Source organism: Onychomys torridus, chromosome 3 (assembly GCF_903995425.1).
Source record: "Onychomys torridus chromosome 3, mOncTor1.1, whole genome shotgun sequence".
In the NCBI taxonomy this organism is placed as follows: domain Eukaryota; kingdom Metazoa; phylum Chordata; class Mammalia; order Rodentia; family Cricetidae; genus Onychomys; species Onychomys torridus.
The window spans coordinates 21269424-21291235 of NC_050445.1; the positions used below are offsets into that span (position 1 = coordinate 21269424).

Consider the following 21812-nt stretch of genomic DNA (forward strand, 5'->3'; position numbering starts at 1 on the left):
GCTATTGCTCTTGGTTGCTCCACAGAGGTGGAAGGTAAGCCCCTGTTGGTAAGGACTCCATGAACTTCCAAAACAGGGCCCAGAGGCCCCTGAGCTGAAATTGAGTTCAAAGCCTCCTCCTTGAGGACTATCTTTACTGGTACCAGAAGGTACCATGCAAGCTTCCAAAGGAAGAAAGCAGCCAATAGTCCTACCCAGCTATAACATCTATGAACCATATCAATGACCAGCATGGTTCAGTAACCCTGCAGGTACAGTAGTGTCACACATACCTTGGCAGCAACCAACAGCTTTCTGATTGTACTTAAGACAAACTCAACAAGAGGGCTATCATGCCTGGTACTGAAAACCTACCTACAAATCAGTGCTAGTGAAATCATGATTATTGATGGAGAATCTATAACCACTAACTTACTAAACCAGCATAATCCATAACAACAATCTATGAACATTTGTCCTTATACCCACAGGCAAATGTAGTCTTCACTCTTTGTTACAGAACATCTTTTTGTAACACAGTGAGACGACTACAGAAAACCACAATGAGTCAATATGCAGAGTTGTGGAGCCAGTCCCAATGGATATATCTAGAAAAAAAACTCCCACCCTTTAGGCTCAGGGAAAATTGTGGAAGAAGTAGTGAAAAGATTATAAGAGCCAGAGTTCAGGGAATTTGCTATGATATTGTGTACCCTAGGAATAACAGAAGCTACATGAAAAACAACAACAACAACAACAACAACAAAAAACAAAAACAAAAACCTCACCAACATGGCCACTCAAATGGGAAATGAACAGGATATTAATGAACATGCCATGTGTATAGGTAGAAGCCCACAAGGCCTCAACCCTACAGAAAGTACTATAGACAACTGAGGAAAGCTGTGAGCAGGAGAGGTGGCCTGCACACCAACTGGTTGTTCAGTGCCAAATGGTCAGCCCCGAAACAGAATACAAGTAACATTGTATGGACTCAACAGGTAATACCTGGGAATATGTATATTTTTACAAATACACGTATGCTTGCAATAACAACTGACAAAAATAGAGGCCATGGATTTGGAGGAGAGCAGAGAGGACTGTACATGAGGGTTTGTAGGGAGAAAACAGAAGGGAGAAATAGTCTCAAAAATAAACCAAGAAATAAACAAAAGAATGCATGGTGATGTATCCACTGTGTAAAAGCTGCAGCAGCTTTTCTTAAAACCAAATAACACCATCTCTATCAGGGTTAGAAATAGGTTTGGGATATTGATCTTATATAAGTGAAGACTTATATTCACACCAAAATCTGTATGTTAGTTTCAAAATGGATTTATTTATAATAAAATCTGGAATATATCCTCATCTCCCTCAGTGACTAGTGTTACACAAACTATGCACAGATACACTGTGGTATACTACTCAGTAACGCAAAGAAGCAATCTATTCAAAATTGCGATGACTTTTGTGAGTCTAAGGGATTTCCTGAATGTCATCATTACTAATGACTCCACTTATGTGATATTTTTTTTTTATAAGAGCTTTCCATATGTATTTTTTACAACTGCATATGAATACTAGTCTCATTTCTAGTAATAAAGAGAAAGTGAAAAATAAACCTAAGAATATCTGTCACAGTAATGGTCACACTGCAAACAATTATTTTACCATAGGCATCATGATACAAATGTAGCCACCCTCAATGGCTGTGTGCATGTGAGTTGAGCATCTCTCCACACAACAGATAGCACTTAGGAAGGTGAGACAGGGGTTGAGCCATGAGCCAGGTGTCACATCTAGTACTCTACTCTCCACATCACCTCTCCTTGCCCAGTTCGAGTCTCACTTCTCTTTTCTCCAATGCCTTACTTCATCTTGCTCTCTTCTCACTCAGCATAGGTATCCTCTCAAAGCCAGCAGGTCAGCTTACGTTTCCTTCCACGAATTCAGGAAACATCTCTACTTCTGTAGCTCATTTTCACCGGCAAGTTTTCTGTGGAAGCCTGTTATTTCTCTTTGTGGTTCTGGGAAACTAGAGGATTTTCTCTGGCCTCCTCTCATGCCTTCTGCTTTGTTCTTCAGGAAGGTTTCCTTCTTCTGACAAAGCATTTCTTCATCTCTTCCTACATCAACCAAGAATTAGCAAAAGTTCCTAAGTTACAAGATAATTATATCAAGAAAGTTGAGGCCAAGAAGAGGCAGGCAGCTGTAGTTGGAGAGCTTCTCTCCAGGTGCCACCAAGCCCCCGTGGTCCCATAACCCACGTATAAAATAATCATACAGACACTTATATTATTTAAACTGCTTGGCCATTAGCTCAGGCCTACCATTGTCTAGCTCTTACACTTATATTTAGCTCATTTCTATTAATCTATACTTTGTCACGTGGCTCGTGGCTTACCAGTACCTTACATCTTGTCATGGCCGCGACTGGCAGTCTATCCCCTCAGCCTTCCTGTCCCAGCCTTCTCCTCTTCCTTGTTCCGCCTACCTTATCCTTCCTGCCTGGCTACTGGCCAATCAGTACTTTATTTATTTTAACCAATGAGAGCAACACATTTGACATACAGAACATCCCACAGCACTTCCCCTTTTCTTTTTTTTTTAAAGCAAGGTTTTCAGAAAATAAAACAATTATCAAGCAAGAATTACAGTTACAATATTAAAGAAGATATCCTATCTATCATATATTTGTGAGTCTAAAATTTTATGTCTAACTTATCTTTTATCATAACTGAGGAAATTATAACTATCTAGTCTTCAACCACATCAAAGACCTCAGAAGGATATAATATTACCTGAGAACCAGGAGAAGGATGCAAGCAACATTCAGGAGTCTTGCAGGGTAGATAGAGATAGCTGGCAGCCTGGACAGTCACCTGATGTTCCTTTGTAAAGTTGGGGCATTTGTCTTCAGCCCACAGGGCTAGAGTCTCTCAGTCACTTCTCTCAGTGTCCTGTAAAATGTCTGGCAGTTTCCTCTGCAAAGCAGGAACCTGAAGGACCATTTTGTTAAGCAAATTTCAGTGGTCAACTTTCTATGGGTCCTGCATGTGCAGTTGATCAAGCAGTCCAGGCAAGGACAGTTTCTTGCCCAATGGCTATTTTTTGCCAAGGTAAAGATAAGATATGAAGTGTCTTCGATGCCCATCCTCCTCTCTGAAGTAAATTGGTGTTGCCAGGAGCAGACATGTCTCACTGTCCAGAAAAATCTAAATTTTAAAAATATTTTAAATGCCGTATTCTGTAGGTCTTTGAAGTATTTGAAGATTACCTATCTATCTGAAATATCTCTGTGTATACTTAGAAGACTTAACTAACATGGCTACGAATATGATTATCATAGATGGCTAATTATTAATCTATTTTTAATTATCCATTACAATTTTAACTGAGCTGTACAAACATAATATATTAAACAAGAGTAGAAATATACACACATTATAACAAAATTAACTTTAAGTTTGTATCAATAGACTAAAATCTATACTGATGTAAAACCTTTTAAATAAGTTGTTGTTCTTTAGAAGTAAGTACCTTAACCTGCCCTTTCATATTATTATATCTATATCATATCCCATTTTCTTCTTTAGAAAGAGATTGCATTTATAATCAACCTGTTTTAAATAAAAATATTGGTTTTTCTCTGTCCCGTACCAGAGGGCTCTTCTGATTTGGGACACAAGAATATCTTAACCTTTTATTTTAACAATATAGCTGGGTTTAGAGAAGGAGTGAGCCAATTCCATCTCCAAAGCCAGCTGGGAATTTGGGCATAGTTTCTCTTACTACTTCCTGCTGGAGTGGGGCACTGTATCTTATGGGGACACAAAGAAAATTTTAGGATTATGGAGTAGTCTGTGAGGGTAAACCTCTGAGCCAGTTGCCTTGAAACCATTCTGGATATTGGATCATCTGGGCCATGGTGTCATGGGAGACCTTTCACGGGGTCTTGGCTGATCAAACCTGATGTATCTTAATCTGGAACAAATCCATAGTCTCTGGCTTTCTGTGGCAACAAAAGCAGAGACTCTTTTCCAAAGCAACATATCCTTATATCCAAATTTTGAAGTCAAGGTACCTTTAAAATTTACATATTTGTTTAACTCAACAGCTTTTACAATCAAATCTTTTTCTGTAGTTAAAAATCCCAAAGACAAGACAAACCAGTTTCTCTGTGTAATATCCATCTTTATAAGACTGAAACGCCACTGTGGCTGCTGGCTCCTCCCACTTCAGCTTCCCAACATGGCGGTGGTACAGTTTACCACCAGCTCTGGATCTGGAGCCATGTGTACCATCAACTATCAGAAGTAGTTCTATCAAAGTAGTGCATAGCCCAGAAACTTTTTTGTTTTTTTAACTAGCAAAGGCTAAATCTACCATGCAGCAGAGTAAAGTGGCACTTGTAGACTCCTCATTCCCGCCACACAGCAGGTCAGACACACACACCAGGAACCCGCCATAGTAGCTCAAACCGGCAGGCTGCCACTAACTTGAGAGAGACAACTAGGAAGCTGTTTTTAGCTCTGTTTTAGAATCTTTTTTCTCAGGTTTTAGGTGGAAACTCTAGCCAACACATTGGGCACCATTTGTAGTTGGAGAGCTTCTCTCCAGGTGCCACCAAGCCTCTGTGGTCCCATAACCCATGTATAAAATAATCATACAGACACTTATATTATTTAAACTGCTTGACCATTAGCTCAGGCCTACCATTGTCTAGCTCTTACTCTTATATTTAGCCAATTTCTATTAATCTATATTTTGTCACCTGGCTTATGGCTTACCAGTACCTTACATCTTGTCATGGCTGTGGCTGGCAGTCTATCCCCTCACCCTTCCTGTCCCAGCCTTCTCCTCTTCCTTGTCCTGCCTACTTTATCCTTCCTGCCTGGCTACTGACCAATCAGTACTTTATTTATTTTAACCAATGAGAGCAACACATTTGACATACAGAACATCCCACAGCAGACAGCCCATTATTTCTTTTTTTTATTAAGAAATTTTCTTCTCACCCTACTTAACACCCACAGATGCCACCTCCCTCCTCCCACCCCCCAGCCCTCTCTCCAAAGCCACCCCTGATCTCCACATCCTCCAAATCAAGGTCTCCCATGGTCTCCCAAGTCAGCAGAGCCCAGACAGTTCCAAGCCCCTCCCTGCTGCACCAAGACTGCTCAAGGTGCCACACCACAGGCACCAGGCTCCCAAAAGCCTGCCTATGCACCAGGGATGGATCCCATTCCCCCCGCCTCGGAGTCCCCCAAACAGTTCAAGCTAAACAACTGTCTCCCGTATGCAGAGGAACTAGTCCAGTCCCATAGGGGCTCCACAGCCACTAACTAGTCCACGGTCCTTGGGTCTCTACCAGTGAGGCCGGTTATCTTAGGCAGCCCATTTTTTAAAAAAATATTTACTAGTATAATTGTCTTTGCTGTGAATAATTTAAGCTGGCAATTTTGAGCCTGTTGGTTGCAACCCCCTCGGGGTTTGCATATGTGATATTTACATTATGATTCCTAATGGTACCAAAATTACAGTTATGAAGTAGCAATGAATAATTTTATGGTAGGGGTAACCACAACATAGGGAACTGTCTTATAGGGTCACAGAATTAGGAAAAGAACCATTGATTCAAATTGTCATGATATCCCAATGTCTGTTGTACAGGCTCACTTTGGGGATTTATAACATTCTCCTTAAACATGCAGCTCACTCACATAATGAAGCCAAGTCCAATTAGAACTGTCCCAGGTGAGGCAGTGCTAAAGCTTGGGGGTCCTCTCTTTGTGTGCCTTGGTCTTAACCCCTCTTCCTTCTGGGCTGCAGCAACAACCTCTCCTGCAGAATACCACACACCTTGGGAAAGTAATTGAAAACTACCAGAAGGACTGGTCTCAAGAGGGTCTTTCCAATTGAGGAATGCATAGTTAGGCCTCCTTTGGCTCTTTACTATGGCTTGCCAAGATTGCAATGCTGATTTACACTATATTTGATTTGTTTCCTACTTTCCTTCTATAGCATATAATTGAGCAGAATGAGTAAGGTTCAGAATATGGCAAATCTGAACAAAATTAGAAACTTAAGGATGTATTTGGAAAAAGGTGTGTGACTTGTGAATATGTTAGCTCATTTGGAATAGGAAAGTAAAGCACTCACCTGCCAGACTGTGCTATATTCTGCTGGGCTATTATTGTATACAGTGCTGATACAGAGCAGTTCTTCCTTGTTCAAAACTGCAAATGTGGGGACTGGAGGGATGGCTCAGCAATTGAAAGCACTTGCTGCTCCTTCAGAAGATACGAGTTTGACTCCCACTACCCACATCTGGCAGTTCACAACTGCCTGTACCTCGAACTCCAGGAGAACTAAACACATTTTTTCTCTGATTCCCTCTCTTGAACACACACACACACACACACACACACACACACACACACACACACGCGTGTGTGTGTGTGTGTCTATGTCCTATGGAGGTTTGTGAATCCATATTTCTACAGTGAAGACTGAAAAATTCTAACATACGCACACACACACACACACACACACACACACACACACACACATTTAAAAGCTCACAAATGCCTAGTTGTGTGTTTTTTTCACTACATCACAGAGAGCCATGATGCAATTATGGAGCATTATACCATCTTCTCAAAGGTTTGACTCTTGTCTACAGATGGCTACTATTCTTCCAGTCCTGCCTTTTCTACCTGGATCCTCTCTAAAATCACACTTACACTACTGTGGATAGAAGATACTATTCAAATTGTTTTCAACTTTCAAGAATTAGACTTAAAGATAATGACCTTTTCTTTTGGTTAATGTCATTATGTGAAGATGGACTGCTCAATAGTATACTAGACCATTCTCAGTGGGAGCAAGAGGTTCATGTTTGGGAAAATGAGTATGTATGAGTTTCATTTGGAATCAGAAAGAAGTAGATAGTAAATCAGGATATTTATTACTAACTCAATAGGTGATGTTGTTATTTTTATCTGAGAGTCAGATGAGGTAGAATGAGGACAAACTGGAATGGGAGTTCTGGAAGAGAATACAGATAAGGAATAACAACCCTAGTTTGTTACATTTGAGGACATCTGTCTTGCAGACCAAAACGTAGCAAAAATATCATATCAAATGGGTTTAGTTTATTTCAAACAACAGTTAATAACAAAGGAGCTTAAGGGGATATACCAGAAGGTATTTTGTAAGTCTATGGGATTAGCATAGAGATGGAGTAAAGGACCCTAAAACAGACAAGATCCAAGAGAGCTGTGGATATTGCTCTGTGTAAATAAAATGCTGATTGGCCAGTAGCCAGGCAGGAAGTATAGGCAGGACAAGCAGAGAAGAGAATTCTAGGAACAGGCAGGCTGAGGCAAAGAGAGCTAGCCGCTGCCATGACAAACGAGATGTAAGGTACAGGTAAGCCATGAGCCATGTGGCAACTTATAGATTAATATAAATGGGTTAATTTAAAATAAAAGAAGTAGATAACAAAAAGCCTGCCATGGCCATACAGTTTATAAGTAACATCTGAGTGTTTATTTTATATGTGGGTTGTGGGACATCAGGGGCTTGTTGGCACCTGGAGAGAAGCTCTCCAACTACAAATGGCGCCCAACGTATGGCAAGAGTTTCCACCTAAAGCCTGAAAAAAAAAGATTCTAAAACAGAGCTAAAAACAGCTTCCTAGTTGTCTCTCTCAAGTTAGTGGCAGCCTGCCGGTTTGAGCTACTATGGCGGGCTCCTGGTGTGTGTATCTGACCTGCAATGTGGCAGGAATGAGGAATCTACAAGCAGCACTTTAATCTGCTACATGGTGGATTTAGCCTTTGCTAGTTAAAAAAAAAAACAAAAACAAAAACAAAAAGTTTCTGGGCTATGTGCTACTTTAATAGAACTGCTTCTGATAGTTGATGGTACACATGGCTCCAGATCCAGAGCTGGCGGTAAACTGTACCACCGCCATGTTGCAGCCACAGTGGCGTTTCAGTCTTATAAAGATGGATATTACACAGAGAATCTGGTTTATGTTGTCTTTGGGATTTTTAACTACAGAAAAAGATTTGATTGTAAAAGCTGTTGAGTTAAACAAATATATAAATTTTAAAGGTACCTTGACTTCAAAATTTGGATATAAGGATATGTTGCTTTGGAAAAGAGTCTCTGCTTTTGTTTCCACAGAAAGCCAGAGGCTGTGGATTTGTTCCAGATTAAGATACATCAGGTTTGATCAGCCAAGACCCTGTGAAAGGTCTCCTATGACACCATGGCCCAGATGATCCAACATCCAAAACGGTTTCAAGACAACTGGCTCAAAAGATATAGCCTCACAGACTACTCCATAATCCTAAAATTTTCTTTGTGTCCCCATAAGATACAGCGCCCCCCCTTCTAGCAGAAAGTAGTAAGAGAAACTACGCCCAAATTCCCAAATATATCAAGCTGGCTTTGGAGACGGAATTGGCTCACTCCATCTCTAAACCCATACATACTAATAATAAAAAAAAAGGTTAAGAGATTCTTGTGTCCTAAATCAAAAGAGCCTCTGGTGTGGGACAGAGAAAAACCAATATTTTTATTTAAATCAGGTTGATTATAAATGTGATCTCTTTCTAAAGAAGAAAAGGGGATATGATATAGATATAATGGGATGAAAGGATAGATTAATGAACTTACTTTTAAAGAGCAACAACTTATTTAAAATGTTTTACATTGGTATAGATTTTAGTCTATTGATACAAACTTAAAGTTAATTTTGTTGTACTGTGTGTATATTTCTACTCTTGTTTAAGGTATTATGTTTGTATAGCTCAGTTAAAATTGTAATGGATAATTAAAAATAGATTAATAATTAGCCATCTATGATAATCATATTCATAGCCATGTTAGTTAAGTCTTCTAAGTATACACAGAGATATTTCAGATAGATAGGTAATCTTCAAATACTTCAAAGACCTACAGAATATGGCATTTAAAATATTTTTAAAATTTAGACTTTCTGGACAGTGAGACATGTCTGCTCCTGGCAGCACCAATTTACTTCAGAGAGGAGAATGGGCATTAAAGACACTTCATATGGAGTTTATCTTCACCTTGGCAAAAATAGCCATTTGGACAAGAAACTGTCCTTGCCTGGACTGCTTGATCAACTGCACATGCAGGACCCATAGAAAGATGACCACTGAAATTTGCTTGACAAAATGGTCCTTCAGGTTCCTGCTTTGCAGAGGAAACTGCCAGACATTTTACAGGACACTGAGAAAAGTGACTGAGAGACTCTAGCCCTGTGGGCTGAAGACAAATGCCCCAACTTTACAAAGGAACATTAGGTGACTGTCCAGACTTTCAGCTGTCTTTGTCTACCCTGCAAGTAGACAAAAAAGTTACTTGCATCCTTCTCCTGGTTCTCAGGTAATATTATAACCTTCTTAGGTCTTTGATATAGTTAAAGACTAGATAGTTATAATTTTCCTTAGTTATGATAAAAGATAAGTTAGATATTAAAGCTTAGACTCACAAATATAGGATAGATAGTATATCTTCTTTAATTTTGCAAAATACAAATAGACTAGATATCATAAATAGACTAGATATTGTAACTGTAATTCTTGCTTGATAATTGTTTTGTTATATGTAATTTTACTATGTAAAAGTTAAAACCTTCCTTTAAAAAAAAAAAAAAAAGAAAAGGGGAAGTGTTGTGGATATCCCTCTGTGTAAATAAAATGCTGATTGGCCAGTAGCCAGGCAGGAAGTATAGGTGGGACAAGCAGAGAAGAGAATTCTGGGAACAGGAAGGGTGAGGCAGAGAGAGCTGCCAGCTGCTGCCATGACAAATGAGATGTAAGGTACAGGTAAGCCACGAGCCACATGCCAACTTATAGATTAATAGAAATGGGTTAATTTAAGATAAAAGAAGTAGATAACAAAAAGCCTGCCATGGTCATACAGTTTATAAGTAATGTAAGCATCTGAGTAATTATTTTATACATGGGTTGTGGGACATCAGGGGCTTGTTGGCACCTGGAGAGAAGCTCTCCAGCTACACAAGAGTGATCAGAGGTGAGTGGTAATACAAAGTAGAGATCTGCTAGTATGCTTACAACCATACCCCCTCAAATCACCTTCTATCTCTATTATGTTCTTTCAAAACACAGCTGAATCTCACTACATTTGCCTACTCTTCCCTAATTAAGGCTCAAAACCCAGCCTGTCCATGGCGCAGAGCTGTGGTTCATGAAAGAACATATCCTGTACTGGGTGTTAGTAGCATTTTATGAAATACGTGGGATCAATGGCAGATGAATATTACTAATGACTTTTCATAAAGGATAAAATTTTCAGGGTGGCTATGTAAGTTGGAGTCAGAGTACATCCTAGTATCAGGAAATTGTCAGTTATCCCATCTTAGTATGATAGATAAAATGAATGTATGTATAATGAGATATACTGCAACTAAGATTCTGATTTATTTGGGTAATTACTCCTAAAACACATCGATAATTAATGTGTTTATAAGAAATGTCATCTGGTTGTTCTTTTACCCTTGGACTGTCTCAACATTTTTATAAATGATTTTATCAAAAGAGTAGAAAAAAGTTTGATCGGGGTTGGGGATTTAACTCAGTGGTAGAGCGCAAGGCCCTGGGTTCGATCCTCAGCTACAGAAAAAAATGTTTGATCAAATTATCCTTAAAAATGGGTTTACAGCTAGGCAGTGGTGGTGGCAGTGGTGTCAGTAGCACACACTTTTAATCCCAGCACTGGGAAGGAAGAGGCAGGTGGATCTCTAAATTCAAGGCCAGCCTGGTGTACAGTGTGAATTCTAGGATAGCCACAGTTACACAGAGAAACCCTGTCTTGAAAGGACAAAACAAATTAAAAAATGTGTTTACATATTTTTATTCACATATACACTCTAAACAGGACTAGAGGTAAGCTAATTCACTAACAGGATAACAGGTGGAAATACAGAAACATTTAAAATATTGGTAGTAAAATTGACTTCTAACCTGTAGTCTGGAACAAGGGAAGATCTTAGCTTTGAACAGAGTTGGAATTTGGGAACCTATAACAGGGAATAGAAATGAGCAGGGTTAGCTCTTAGGTTGTCATTTAGAGTTCCAACAAGAATGAAGAAATGTGTGATATCTAGAGTTAACCTCTACAGGTTGTTGTTTCTTTAATCTCCAGAGAGGAGTGAATTAGCAAAAGCTTCCACTCAGTGGCCCCAATTTATTTCAATTTGATTTTGACTTCCTCAGAAGTTAATAATGTGGAAAGTCCAGTACAAAAGGTTGACATAAACTAACAACAGATGAGGGTGGCCAGGGCTGAGACACAAGAAAGTTTCCCAGGTTCTGCCCTGGCTGTCTCTAGCTTGAGTTTAATGGTTTAGCGAGTTGAAAGGTCTGAAAAGTGTATCAAATGAGGAACATTTGAGCCATTTAGAAATGACAGAAGTATGTGAGGAGCCCAATATATAATTTCAGAAAACATTTCTGTTTTTTTTTCCCTGAAACTCTGAAAGCAAAACTAGAAAGAACTAAAAAACACATTCTTCAATCAGAACTTCCCACATTGAATGGGATGCCTTTGCACACTGAGAGCTCCTTGTAAGTCACTGTCCTCAGCTGGAATGTTTATTGAACTGTTCTAAATATTAGGAATACATCAGTGGATAAAATCAACACATTTCCTTCTACTAGGAGTAGAGATTTTTCAATAAATAATAAAACAAACAAATAAAAAATATATGTATTATCCATCTATTCACATGCATGTATATAACATTAAAAGATGGCAAAAGATTTTTAAAAGAATGAGAGGAGATGTCACCTGAATGGGACAGAGTTTCATTAAAAATTCCATTGTTAATGACCAGCATGACAGCATATGTTCATGACTTCAACAGTAGCATAATTATTATGGAGATGACCCACTGCTCTCTGGTTGTATTTCATTTCTGGTACTGTAAATAAGAACCCACAGTTGGGGAGCTCACAGGGTCATCCTACCACTGTTATTCTGCTAAACGGATGCAGTATCAAACTGCTCTCTAAATTCATGTTGACCCATAGATTAGTACAGTTCCGAGATTTCATCAGAGCAGTTTCTTTGCATACTGAATGGTGGTTCACACAGAAACTGGCAACAGTACAGAGAATAAACATCAGAAGCATGTGTAGCCACAAATGGGTTATCTATACCATACTCTTCACCTTGAATGTTCTTTTTTAAAAAAGGACATGGGGTTGGGGGATGTAGGAAAGTATAGTGTGTCTGTAAGGAGAGGTAGGGTTACTATGATTAAAGTACAGTCTAAGACATTCTCAACAAGTCATAAAATTGAAAGAAAAATACTGTTGTTAAGATGGGTTGGCCTCATTATGAAGATGACCGCATGAATCCAATGTTATCCAGAGAAACAGAATCAACAGGGCATATAAAGAAATATATAGAGAGTTTTAATTTTGAGGGGCATGCTCATTCTTATTCAGGCTGGCTTGTCCCATTACCTGCTTTCTGTAAGCTAGAGGCTCAAGAAACCTGGTGGTATAGTTACAGTACAAACCCAAGGGCCTTGGGACCTGATGTCCAGGGTTGGGGGAAACATGTCTCAGGGAGCAGGTTTGCCTTCTTCTAACTCGCTTTTCATTTGTGCACTCAGCAGATTAGATGCTGCTATCCACTCTGGAGAGAGAAGTTCTTTATTTGGTTCACTTATCAAAAGGTTAATTTCTTTCATAAACACATCCACGGATACAGTCAGAAATAGTGCTTCAGCAGCTGTTTAAGACATTCATTATCCCAGTCAACCTGACATACAGAATTAATCTTCATAATGACACTTTAACAGAGATTTCTGTGAACTATGTGTGAAAGTTATTTTAGAAGGAATGTTTCAAGGGTGAAAGAAATGCCATGCAAAGGCCCCAGGTGGGTGTGTGCAAGGAAGGGGGCTACTATGGACATGTTTTGCACAGCTTGGCAAAGTGTGCAAGATGAGAAGAATTAGTAAGAAATTTTTAAAGAATTGGGAAAATATTTTTAAAATACTGTTGTTACAGTGGGTTGGGCTCATTGTGAAGGTGACTACAGGAGCCCAGTGTTATTCAGAGAAACAGAATTCGTATGGTATGAATTTGGATTACAGAACTCTCAGGTCAATTCCCTGAGCTGGTGGTTCTCTAATAGCAAGGAATAATTAATATGAAAGGGGTGGAAAGGCCAGGTGCTGTATTAGTCAGGGTTCTCTAGAGTAATAGAACTTACAGAATGAATCTCTCTACATATGCAGAAAGGAGACTTATTGGAATGACTTACTGGCTGTGGTTCAGCTAATTCAACAATGGCTGGCTGTGCACAGAAAGCCCAAGAATCTAATAGTTGCTCAGTCCACAAGACCTGATGTCTCAGCTGGTCTTCAGTATACTCAGGAAGAATTAGACTCTACTGCCACTGAAGAAATGGACTTGCTACCAAGGCAAGAGAAAGCAGGCAAAGAGCAAAAGCTTCCTTCTATGTCCTTACATTGGCTTCCAGAAGAAGATGTGGTCCAGATTAGATCTGGTCTAAAAATGTGTCTTTTCCCAGCTCAAAAACTCTGGATTAGAAGTGTATCTTCCTCGTTAAAATTGATAAAATGTCTCTCATTCTTAATTCCATATGCAGCTAAGTTGACAACCAAGAATAGCCATGATAGACACCATGAGCAACAGGCATGGCAGAACAGGTCTGATGATGCAAATGATAAAGAGCCAGAAAGAACAGATAAACATCTGTTAGATTCCAGCATGTACAGCAACATATTCAAATATTTAAAATTATCAAACAAACCAAATACAGTGTGTTCACAGTGTAGCATTTTAGCCAGCCATACTAGAGAAAGTACAGTCAGTTGAAAGGATGATGATAGAGTACTTATATAAAGCTTTGGGTAGAGATCCAAAGGAAAGTAAAAAATAAAGGCTGCACTTTGGGACTCTGGCGGCAGTTATTTCCTTGTTATTATTTCACAGAGAAGCCAAAGACTGTGAAACCCATGACCCAGCAGCTCAGACCCTAAGACCATGTCATGCTTTACCATTCCCTGAACAAGAGTCATTTTTGTTATGGTCTTTTGTTTTGTGTTTGAGTCAGGGTTTCACTATACAACCCAGGTTGATTTAGATTTCACTATGTAACCCAGACTGGACTCAAGCTCTCTGGATCCTTTTGGTTTATCTGCTGAATGCTAGGATAGCAGATATGTTCCACCATCTCTACCAACTCACATGGACCTCTTCCTGACTGTTGTCCGAAGCTTGGTACAGATTTGTTCTCTTGTTGTTTTAGTATGCATACTTGCTTGGCATTGAGAGCACTAAAATCAACCAGAGAAAGAAAACATAAGCTCACAACACACACTTCTTCAGTTATTTTGTGTCTGTTACATAGTTATAATTATGAAGCTTTGAGTAGAGGCTCAGAATTAATTAACCAGGACAATTAAAGAGAGACAGACTGAATACCATATTGTTTTTCACGTGTATATATATTGTTTTGTTTTTTTTTTTTTGCCCTAGGTGCCTTCATTTGCAAGATGGTGCCGTTTGTCCAGTGCACTGCCATTGTGACAGAAATCCTCACTATGACCTGCATTGCCATGGAAAGGCACCAGGGACTTGTCCATCCTTTTAAAATGAAGCGTCAGTACACCAATCAAAGGGCTTTCACAATGCTAGGTATGTTTTCCACTTTGTGTCACTGTGACAAAGCATCTGAGTTGAGGAACTCAAACAAATATTTATCTTTGCTCACTGGTTCAGTCCATAGGTTCTTGGATATGTTGTTTTTGGACCCTTGTGTGGTGAGGCAGAGCAGGTGATGGGGACCTTGTACCAGAGTTGGGTAGCTTACCTCATGCTAGACAGGAGGCAGGGGGACAGAAAGCAATGGTCAAGAGACAAGAATGCCTTTTAGAGTCAAATACTCAAAGACTTAAGCCTTCCATCTAGACCCACCTCCTAATAGACCATTCAACTCAAGTTTATCAATGGATTAATCTGCCTTTGAAGTTAGAGCCCTCACTTCTCACATTCATCAGCTGACAACCAAGCCCTTAATAAAGCAATCTTTAATGAATCATTTAATGATGCAAAGTGTAATAATAGGTATGACCACCAGGTTTGCCGACTCTATGCTAATGCCATTTTTCTTTACAGAACAAATCATACATGTGCACTTTTAAGAGTAGTTTCTCACAAGGTGTAAGCATTAGGATGTGATTTGAAGGGTTCAGTCTTTTGCACATACACGTTGGTTCTCTCTTTTCTGTCTCAATCTTGAAAATGTATCATTTTGAGTATTCTTCAGATAAACCCTAAGCTTGGAAGCATTGCATTGGCCTAACCAATAACAACACATGAGGGACTTGCCACATTAGCATTCAATAGACTAGAAGGCTGCCACTCCACTTACAATGGCACATGGATTTTGTCAGAGATCCAAGAATATGTTTTTAAGAAAACAGAAAAACAAATTGCTTTCCTGAAAAATGGCAGGTATTCAGTATCTGTTACAAAGGTCACAGGGTCCTTAGAAGCTAGGAGAGCCCTGGAGATGCCTGACAAAGACAAATCCTTCCCGCCTCATGTTTAATTCTGAAGATGCTACATGTTCAGCTTACTATAACTGTCCCCAGTGAAGATGTCGGGACAAACAGCAGACTTCAGGACATGTCCTGAAGGCTAGCACAGCAGAATGGAAGACTTTTCTATTCACAGAGGACAAAAACTCAATGTGCATCATTGTTTGAATCTGAGAAAGGAATAAGCAGATATTTTTGTTATGGGAATGTACCCAGTATAATAATGTACAATTCTAGAAAGTATTCCTGAAGTCTTTGCAATACCAAATTTATTTTTAAGCAGTTGGAAGTGAGCAGACAAATCAATAGGGAAAAGAACTCATCAGTTACTATGGCATTTATGTCATATCGTCTCTAAAAAGAACTCAAATATCCCCAAGCTTCTGTTAATTAAGAACTTTCCAATATTAAAACAATATATACTTGGGGAAAGAGTTTAAAATAAGGAATACATGGAGAAGAAAGACTATTAAAAAAGAGGAGAAGTAGGGGTGAATCTCAATGTCATATGATTGTAACAGGCAGTTAAAGCTGTCTCAGTTAAAATAACTCAGAGGAGGCAGCAATGTTTGAAACCACGCGGGCTGGTGTGCTCTCTTCTCTGATGTATCCCTGTCACTTTAACACATGCATTGTCCCTCTCAGTCACTGACTCTGCCTTCTGCCTGAAACTGCCTAGACTCCAGGTTTATGCTGGGGGAAACTTCCAGGCTTTCTCATCCTGATAATGTAGCAAAGTATATCTGTAACCCTCTTCTAACCCTAATCTTTCTATTTGGAAGGTCCAGGACCCAGTAGAGTTGGTTATGAGCTTAATCCAATGAGACCCAACCCCTCCAGAATTTGCTAGGTTGGAAACATGAGTGGACATAAGATAACACTATGCAATCAGAAAGAACAAATGCGTTTATTGATGTGGCGGCTGAGGCACACGGAAAGACTTGTAAGCCCTTAGGATAGTCTTGGATCATTGAATAATGGTGATATTCAGGGGGTAATGGTACTTTGTGTATGTCTTTCTAGTGTGCCCCAATCATGGCTTGAGTCTCAGTTCCTTGAAGCTACAAGTAATACCTTGTTTTCTAAGTGATAGCAAACCAATAAAGAAAGAACAAAAAGAAGTTTACACCGCTCTTATTCTGCTAAGATTCATAGAATGAAATGGCCTTTATTAGATAATCAATTTTTTCTTTGCCAGTGGTACATAATTAATTTCTCTCAAAAAACTCACAAAGGAAGGAAACTTAGAAAGAATGCTATGTTTTTTGTTTATCTGTGTTTGCTTCATTAACACCCATTTTCTAAATAAGTAAATGGTGCCATATACTAGTGCTCAAGATAACTTTATTTTGAGATTTCTGAGTAAGATGACAACAAAACCCAGTAGCTTCTCTACACACAAATAACAAACTATGTAAGAAAGAAATCATAGTAAAAATACTCCATTCACAGTAGTTTCAAAAACTGTAAAATATCTTGGAATAAACCTGACCAAGGACATGAAAGACCACTAGAATGAGAACATTAGGAAGTGGGAAAGTCCCCTTCCTGTGCTCATTAATTGATTAAGTTAATATTGTGAAAGTGGTTTATGTTATCAAAAGCAACCCACAAATTTGATACAATTTCCATCACAATCCCAGTGACATTTTTCAGAGAACTAGAAAAAGCAATGTTAAATTTACATTCACAAATGACCTGAATAGTGAAATCAACCCTGAGTTAAAAAGAGCAATACAGGTAACTCAACATCTGACCTCAAATTATATTACAGAGACACATAGAAAAGCAGCATAGCGTATGCAGAAAGCCAGGCATGTAGTTGTCATGGCACAGAAGACTCAGCTCTAGTCCACACAACTGCAGCCACTTCATTAAATTTTTGTTACATTTCATTTATTACATTACTCTTTATCAATTTGTGTGTATGTGTATATAAACATATGCATGTTTTCTACCCTTTTTTTTTTTTGAGCTGAGGATCGAACCCAGGGCCTTGCAATTGCTAGGCAAGCACTCTACCACTGAGCTAAATCCCCAACCCCCATATGCATGTTTGTGTGTGCATGTTTCAACAGATGTGTGAAGATCAGAGGACTGTTTGCAGGAATCAGTTCCCGCCTTCCACTGTGTGGGTTCCAGGACTCACACTCAGGTCATCAGACTCGACAGCAAGCACCTTTACTTGCTGAACCATCTCATTGGCTCCAGCCACCTGTCAAAAACATGCATTAGAGGAAAGACAGCTCCTTTAACAAATGGTGTTGGAGAAAGTGGTTTCTCAATGAGCAAGAGTGAGACTAGTTATATATCTCTCACATTGTTGAAAAATCAATTAAAAATGGATTAAAGAAGTAAGTGTAAATGCTGAAACTTAGAAAGTTCTGGAGGAAAACACTGTATATCACTTTGACATATTATAAAATATTCCCAAGAACTGACAAATGTGGTTACATAAAATAACAATCAGCAGAGTCTGCAGGGCAGCCCGCAGGATGGGGAAAACAAAAAAACAAAAAAACAAAAAAAACTATGCCAAGTATTGAGAGCCTCTGGTAGTGGAATTCCATGAGAGTATACAGCAGTGACAACTAGTGCTCAGAAGGTCCACCTACCAGAAGTAAGGGTTCTGTTAGAGGAAACCATCGCACAAGGCGTTATGGAATTATTGCCTTTTGAATGAACTGACTGTCTCTTGCTGTAAACTTCTTGTGCAATAACAGATATGAGTCTCTCCATTTACCATGCATCTCCATGTTACATGTACATGTAATCTCACGATTGCATCTCAGTCTTGGGCACAACTTACCCTATACATTTGGGGTAATTGGACAACTGTCCCCAGCTGTGTTTATCTTTCATTAACATATATCTGGCCAGGGCCATTCTCCAGACAAAAATATTTCAGCAAAGATACCTTTTTCCAAGGACAAAACTGCACATAGATCAATCAACATTAGTTCATCTCACTCACAGACAGAGAAAAGAACCACGAACAATTAAATCCTCAACCCCTTACCTTCACCCCGGGTTATTTACACAAGACCCTAACAAGAGATTTACTGCTCACCATCATCCTGGGATGATGATTTAGCCATTTGCTAGATACTGAATCAAAGCAGTTACTTTCCACTGACCAAAGGAGATTGCCTCCAGGCCAGACAGGCAATAAGTGCCAGGCTTCTTTCTTGTGCAAATTCAGTTTTTATTCCTCCTCAGCCAGGTGCTATTCCTAGATTTTCTCCTCAGAAATTACTCTGAGTGAAAGTGCTTTTACTAACCAAATACTACATGTTCTGAGGTAGGTTGCTTAGCCACCTAGCATATGTGCCCCTCCCTACCAGAAAGCAGCTGCAGCCAGGATGAGTGGGAAAAGCCAAAGACAGTTTACTTTCTTGTGACTTACTGACCCCTAACATTTTACCTAGCCATTTCTAGATTACAGTTTGAGCATATAAATTCCCTAATTGATCTTAGCCTTTACTTGACCCTACCAGAGAACTCCCCTTTAGTCACTCCCCTTTTGGGTTGTAATTGGAAGCTGACAATTAATTGCTTAATGTGTGGAACCTTATTAACTCTTTCTGTGACTCTATAAACTTCAAGCCTCACCTTGCTCCACCAAAGAATTACTGTGTGGGTATATAGACTGGTTGTCTGAGAGCACTCAGAGAATTGATGGAGAAGAACAAAGATGAGGACAGAGAAGGAAAGAACAAGGTAGAACGATGAGAGAACAGCAGGAGGGACCGAGAGGAGTGTAGTAAGAGAGCAGAAAAGAAACTGTGCAGATAGAATCGCCATAGAAGAATAAAGTGAACGGACTAAAGAACTCAGTGTGCTTAGATTCATTGAATGTCCCTCAGATTAGAATCCTCAGCTGGTTGGCTGGACCTAATATTGTTTGTGTTAGCCAAGTACTCATCAGGTGGGATTAATATCTAGAACATATAAAGAACTGCAAAATTTAAACATTGGAAATTTATCTAATCAATTAATGGGCTAAAGAACCCAATAAACAGTTCCCCCAAAAAAGTAATACAAGTGGCAAATAAATATTTGAAAAGGCATTCACCACCCTTAGCCATGAAGAAAATGCAAATCTAAATCCCTTGAGATTCCATTCCACTCAGAATGGCCATCATAATGAGAAAAAAAATGTAACAAATGCTGATAAGGATGTGGGTGAAGGAACACATCATTGCTGTGGGGTGTGAAACTGTACCTGCTAGGGAAATCAGTCTGGAGCTTTCTCAAGAAAACAGAGCTACCATGCAAACAGAGCTACCATGATGCAGTTACCGTGTGCACCAGCTGTGATACTTGGCTATATTCTATATACTTGAAGGGCTCCAAGTCAGCACTCACAAGCATGCCTCCATAATTATTGCTTTCATTCACAATAAATAGAAAATGTGAAAAACCCAGAAACCCATCAACATATGAAAGGATAAAGATACATGGTGCATTTACAAGTTGAATTTTTTCATTCATAAGAAAATGAAGTCATGACATTTGCATGAAAATGAATGTATGATTTAATCATTAATGTTAATTTCTCTTTTCCTTTCATGGCCACCTTTCCAGGTTCCCCCACTCCCCATGCCCCCCATCTGTGTGTGTGTGTGTGTGTGTGTGTGTGTGTGTGTGTGTTTCTGTTTCTGTCTCTCACACACACGATTTTCTAGTTTCTAGTGTCTATATATGAGATTAAAACATGAGGAACACATCACTGCTATGGGGTGTGAAACCGCCACCATCAGGGAAATTAGTCTGGAGATTTCTCAAAAAATAGTTACCATGTGTCCCAGCTATGCCACTAAGCTGTATCCACATATCTGAAGGGTTCCAAGTCAACAGGGGAGCAGAATGTATGATTATTGGAGGTGGGAGGGAACCAGCTGGAATGGTTAGAATACTGGGGAGAGCAGTTGGGCAGTGGAACTAATGTATAATGACAATTAGGCCTAAATAATGTAAGGGCCATAATGAAACCCACTTTCTTGAATTTTAACTTTAAAATTAATATAAAGATGAATGTTTTGGGCTAAAGAATTGCTCATCAGATAAGGGGAAATACTGCTCTTTGAGAGGACCTGATGTCTATTCCATCTAAGTTGGATGACCTGTAACTCTAGCACCGAGGAATCGGATACCCTCTTCTAGCCTCCATAGGTACCTGCACACATGTGGCATTCACTCACACAGACATATACACATATACATAAATAAAAATAACAAAAGTAAATCTTTTAAAATGATACATGTATTTTAGATTTGAAGAAGAAATTAATAAAGATGGTCTGTAATATGTTTAAAAGTTTTTCTTTTCAGGGAAGCAACAATGTCTCAGTGGTTTAAAGCACTGGCTATTCCTCCAGAGGAATGGGGTTTGATTAACAGCACCCCATATGGTAGCTCATAACTGACTTCAATGCAAGTCTAAGGGGAACTGACATCTTCTCCTGGACTCTCTGGGCATCAGACATGTACATGGCATTCAGGTATACATGCTGACAAAATATCCATACACATAAATAAATCTAAATGTTTAAGTAGTTATTCCTTGGTCCAACAAACATGGATCAGTTCCTACTAAGAGCTGAGAATTTCCCTTAGATTCTCATTTAGAGAAATGAAAAGTAGATTGTCCTTGTCCTCCAGGGGAAGTTGAGAAGGTGTGACTAAGGGTAGGTACAGAATCATTAAAGCAGAGTTTATTTAGAAATGACAGCAATCTTCAAGTTACCTAGGGAAGGTGCCTTCTGCGGTATCTTGGAAACAAGTCCACAGATGGACAGTGATGACAATGGCCCACGCAAAGTACAAATATGATGTGGAGCAGGACAGGGTATTCTGGGATGTAAGAATGGAAATGAACCACACACATCCTTCCCCAGTAGGGTCTAGGTGGGAAGACATTCATTAGTGAAAGAGGGGAAGGCTGTTGCTATAGAATTTGGATTTTTACCTTCTAGGCAATTCAGTCATGTAAAAGAGTTTTTAACACTAAAAATTGTAGGGACGGTTAAGACGGCTCAGTGGGTAAGAGTGTTTGATGTGCAAGCACAAGGATCCAATACCCACATAAAAAGACAGGCATGGCTGGAAATGTCTGTCACCCCAGCACTGGGGGTCAGGAGACAGGAGGATTACTGGGGTGTGTTGGCCAGCCAGTCTAGCTGAC

The 21812-nt window shown here is 39.3% G+C and overlaps 1 protein-coding gene across 1 annotated transcript in view; it reads left to right on the plus strand.

Moving 5' to 3' along the window:
- The window catches only part of Qrfpr (pyroglutamylated RFamide peptide receptor), a 71231-nt gene that overhangs the window by 41744 nt on the left and 7675 nt on the right, over window positions 1-21812 (plus strand). Inside the window, exon 2 of the mRNA XM_036182351.1 lies at window positions 14562-14720. Within this exon, the coding sequence (XP_036038244.1) occupies window positions 14562-14720 (159 nt within the window). The remainder of the gene's footprint in view (window positions 1-14561; window positions 14721-21812) is intronic.